The sequence below is a fragment of the Anarrhichthys ocellatus genome, unplaced genomic scaffold, assembly GCF_004355925.1.
Source record: "Anarrhichthys ocellatus isolate YVR2014 unplaced genomic scaffold, GSC_Weel_1.0 scaffold23, whole genome shotgun sequence".
Lineage (NCBI taxonomy): Eukaryota > Metazoa > Chordata > Actinopteri > Perciformes > Anarhichadidae > Anarrhichthys > Anarrhichthys ocellatus.
Window position 1 is genome coordinate 2,495,445 of NW_022280053.1, and position 5,084 is coordinate 2,500,528.

The 5,084-nt window shown below is 40.4% G+C and overlaps 1 protein-coding gene across 5 annotated transcripts in view; it reads left to right on the forward strand.

The window, feature by feature from the left end:
• garnl3 (GTPase activating Rap/RanGAP domain like 3) overlaps positions 1-5,084 on the forward strand; it is a 55,205-nt gene that overhangs the window by 26,544 nt on the left and 23,577 nt on the right. For all 5 annotated transcript variants that reach the window (XM_031859862.1, XM_031859863.1, XM_031859859.1 and 2 more), the window contains exon 3: positions 3,568-3,642. In XM_031859862.1, the coding sequence (XP_031715722.1) occupies positions 3,568-3,642 (75 nt within the window). The remainder of the gene's footprint in view (positions 1-3,567; positions 3,643-5,084) is intronic.

Consider the following 5,084-nt stretch of genomic DNA (forward strand, 5'->3'; position numbering starts at 1 on the left):
TGTGTGTGTGTGTGTGTGTGTGTGTGTGTGTGTGTGTGTGTGTGTGTGCGTGCGCGTGTGCGCGCGCGCATCTATTCTCTGTCTGTAATGCTCCCACGGGGTTACGCATCGTGGGGACAGCTATTATTCTTTTATCATCTGGCTTTTTGTTGTCATTACACATTGCTCTTTCCCTCTCTTCCCCAGCAACCTCATCCTTCATTCTGTCCCCCACTCTCTATATGTTTGATTCCCCTTCTCCTTAGTCCTGCCCTATCCCTCCACTATTGCTCCCCGGCAGAGGTGAGATGTTTTATGGGTTGTTTGTTAAAGCGTAGAAGCATAACCCGCTGCCCTTTCTCCCCTGCATCCCTCGGCCCACTGGGGAACCGTTGGAGTGCAGCTTTTCCTTCTTTGCCACTCTTCTGTTGTATGATTTAAAAGCAGTGGCCGCGTGATGAATGCATGAGTGTGCGCATAGACACACACAGACTCAGACTCCTCAGAGCGCTTACAGTAATGGCTCCTTTCTCCTGCCATTTTTCATTCTTTCACCCCAAAAAACGTCAAGAAAGCCTATTCACACCCAGCCGCAGAAACACTTATCTAAACTCACATTTAATACAGAATGTGACACACTTATTTTCCTCTCTTTTCCACACACACAAATACACCATGGAGGCGGTGCATTGCTCCGTCTGAACGCTGCATTGGTTTCCCCTCCATTATCCTGCAGTTGGATGGTTAATGTTGCAGGAGGCAGGAGAAATGGAGGAAGATAGAGGCCCATAGCTTCGACATTTACTTTCCAATTTCGGCGCATACGCACAGATTTTAAAGGAAAATCTCATTAACTCACACACAAACACTGGCACACACCACCACACCAGGAAGTAAGTCGAACATATATTTGTTTTCAGGCCTATTAATATGCATGCGAGAGGAGAGAAGGCAGTATTTCCTGCAGCCTCTCCTAAGACGCAGCCAATTATTGCACAGAAAGCTCTCTGTCGTTTATCAGAGCTTCACACCTGCAGTAAACATGCTTGGCTGGATTGTATTCTCTTATTATATGCAGTATACCATGGGGAGAAAATGTAGGCAGTGCTTTACTTGAGTGGGTGGGTGAAATCAGTGCTGTATGAATAGAAATATTTTTACAATATCAATGTTTTGTCTATTAATCCGTTAATTGACTGATGGAGAAATAACTTTTGACAATCAATTAATAGTTCAAGTCATTTTTCAAACAAAAATCCTAAACGTTGTGATGCTTGTGATGCTTTTCTGCATTTCTTTGTCTTATGTGACGGCAAAATAAATATCTTTGGGTTTTGAACCGTTAGTCAAACAAAACAAGCAATTTGAAGATGTCACCTTGTGATTACTTCTTTCTGACAATAGACCAAACTATTAGTCAAGTAAATAATTGGCAGATTAACTGAAAATGAAAATTATCATTATTTGCATGGCCACTTTGTTTGGTAAGATAAAATCAGAAACAATTTTCTTTTTTAATAGAAACTACCTGGGTTGGCCGTTCACATATGAAACATTTAAGTTTAATCATTTAAGTGAATCAGATGGGAGACGAGGAAGAAAGGCTCTTTGTCAGGATTAACTTATTTCATGTGACATTTCTTTTCTTGACTTCTATTCGATGAAAAATGTGCTCATAAATATGTTATGTGAAAATAGAAGTACAGTTAACTGATATATAGCAGCGTCTTTTAAGTTGTCTGTTTAAATGTTTGTCATTACTTGAAAACAAACTATTTATTTATGTGCTGCAATACATAAATAAGTGTATATATATTTATATATTTTTTATATATACTGCATACATTATATTTAGCATTTATATATGCTTTGAGATCAAACTCCAGTCGAGCTAAAGTTACAGAATCTCATTTGAGAGCTTTCTAATCCCCCAGCTATACAGCACTGCATATCAGATTTAATTTAGCATGAACAATAAAGTCAGCGTGACAGTTATTAATGATTTTATTCAGAATGTAAAGCTCTCGCCTTTCATCCTCACTAGCCCACAGGAATCTTTTGAATGGACTTTAACCCTCGCTCGCTGTCTCTCTCTTTCCACGATAAGTGCTCTCTCATCACTTTCCCTCGTTATTGTTCTGTCTGACGTGATCTAATGAGCCGCTGAAGCAGGGCACACCACCCACGCTCCAGACTGATAAACACCGCTTAGTTTTGTACAGGTTGTGTTGGCCATTCACATTTTGGTTTTAGATAACGGTTAATCATTGTGCATGGTTTGTAAAAGCAGGAAAACTTCCCTTGAATGTGAACATTTACGTGTCCTGGTTTGGATCATATTTAGGGTGTTTACATGGAAAATATCCCTTAATGTCTGATCATTGGAGTATTCAGTGTTCTGATCATCTGCCTGCAGGTATTTCTTTGATTCCTGATCATCTCAGCCACTTATTTCTGTTACCTCAACAATCTGTCTACTTCCTAAAAGTCAGTTTCACTAAGAGGTACATTTAGCAGCTTTCCATGTTTAGACCTTCTCTCCGAGGAACTTCCTTTTCCTCCTCTTCTTGCGTGGCTCCTCCAGACCATCTGGACGTATCGCAGTGTGTGCGGGGATACACAGCCAACTTTTTTTTCTTTTTTTTTTTCCGGCAGAGCAGAGACATCTATCGGCGAGGGGAGAAAAAATAGAGCACGACAGTCAAGGCGGTAAGAGGAGAGAGCCAGGAGGAGAAACGGGGACAAGGGAGGAGAGACTCTGCGTTCCGTTGCCTGGCAATAAAGCATCATTCAGTGTGATGGTGTTTGGGGGGGATAACAAGGAAAAGGGGACGTGAAGAGGAATAGAAAAAAGGGGGTTTGGTAGATCACAATGAGGAGAAAGGAGGCAAATCATTACTAGTGTCAAAGCATTCACACCAAGTTCAGATATAAATGTCAGTATCGGCTCCACTTTACCCGCCAAATAACAAACTTCTATAACAAACTGACCAACTGCTGCAGCTAGCGTAGCTAAAAATGAATGTTTACTCCTCTGCTGAGTTCAATTTAGGTTGTCTAGCCATTACCTAAATCTCATTCAACTACCTGCAAAAGAAGTCAGTAAGTGTACAGTGTTTCGCAAAGTTGCAACCATTTCTGTATCTTGTATGTACTTTACAGGATACATTCTGTCCTTTCCAATTCTGTAGCAGAGAGAAGTGAGTCAGCAAGAGACAGATAATTGGGATGATAAGTAGAGAGTGGCAGATGCGAAAAAGAAAGAAATACGTTGTTGTTTTTACAGTGAAGTGTCGGAGGAATCATTGCAAAGCCTTGAGTAATGATTGGTGATTAAGAATTGTGGAGATGTTGGTATTAAATCTACACGGAAAGATGGCTGAGGACAGATATACTTGTTGGACTCCTGCTGCTGTTGTCACATGGAGGTGATTCGTCCGCCTTGGTTCCTCTTTTTTCGTCCGTAACGATAGTCTGCTCTAATGTATTTATGACCTGGGTATTACTGTTCGCCAGAAGTCATGGTTTGTCACATGTCTAATTTTAAACATGTCTGCCTCTGTCTGTGTCTCTCTGTCTCCCTCTCAGCTAATTTCTAGTGACGCAGATGGGGCCATACAGAGGGCAGGGCGCTTCAGGGTGGAGAATGGCTCGTCGGATGAGGTCAATACAATATAAGGCAGTTTTCTGCACACATGCATCCCACCAATCCACTCACCATTACATCTGGTCAACTCTATTTTGTGGCAAATAGAGTTGCTTTGTATTGTCCTGAAACCCCTAAAAATGGTGATAGTCAGACATGAAGACACATTATTATTAAAAGATACTTCATTTATTTAAGGAATACTGGAAGTAAGATTGGAAGCTCAATATTACTCTCATGTCTGTTTGCTAAATATGAACCTACAGCCAAGAGCTTTGCTCAGTTAAGTTTAGCTTAGCTTAGCATAAAGACTGGAAGCAGGGCGAGATGGCTAGCCTGTTTCTGTCACCCCTAAAGCTCACTCATTATCACATTGTCTTGTTTGTTTAATCTGTTTGTTACGAAGGAGCTGGTGGGCAGATTAAACCCTTGAAAACAGACACGCTTGCTACAAGCGAACACCTGCCTGCTCATATTCATCATACACACACACGAGAGTTGTATTGAGTTTCTCAACATGCTGATTTATTCCATGTGCAGCTGCCAGTATGATGAACAATAGTTGCTTTTTGAGGTGTTGGCTGGCTAATGGGATAGGAAAGAAGAGGGACTATTGATCTGTTATGTACAATTGCATTTGTTTTTGTTTTCTCCCATTATTTAGTTTTAATTTTTAAATACAGGATACTTAAAAAAAAGAAGTAAAACGTTAAAAAAATATTCAAATAAGCAATCTGAGAGATTTGGAGGGTTAATAAATCAGTGGTGTGCTCACCACTGATGAACATATGCCACCTGTGATTAGGGGTTGCACAAAGTCACAATTTGAAAAAGTTGGGAACCACTGGCTTGTTAAATTAGTTGCTTTACTTGCTAAAAAACATGTCAACAGACAAAAGGAAATATCAGGATTTTTGATACTGTATGTTGTGCCTATGGCTCAAAATCTGAAAAAAGTTAATATCTAAAAACGAGACAAACTTGCTTTAGCATGGAGAGTTAAAGTTAACATGTATTATTGCTGATTGAAAGACATTTAACTTGTATTTTCTGTTGATAAATGCACCAACCTGTTCTTGAATAATACAGGGAAATCATGTTGTCCATCAGCCGTCTTCCTCACCAGATCTCCTAATGTCATTGTCTCTATTTACCAGGGCTTCTGGCGATACGAGTCCCCTATCCTAATGTGATTCACTCCTTTGCTTTTGTCTCACATCTTGATATGGATTATTTCCATCATGATAAAACAATAATAGCAAAGAGACTGACTGCAGCTCACTGTGTCCATGCTTTGGTCGTGTCTGATTTCCTGACCTAAGTATTGTAATCGTTACTGCTGTTTGTGTGCATTGCTGCAACAGTTTTCCACAGAGGAGACTGCTGTGACTCAAGCTGTGACCATCATGATGTGTGTGTGTGTGTGTGTGTGTGTGTGTGTGTGTGTGTGTGTGTGTGT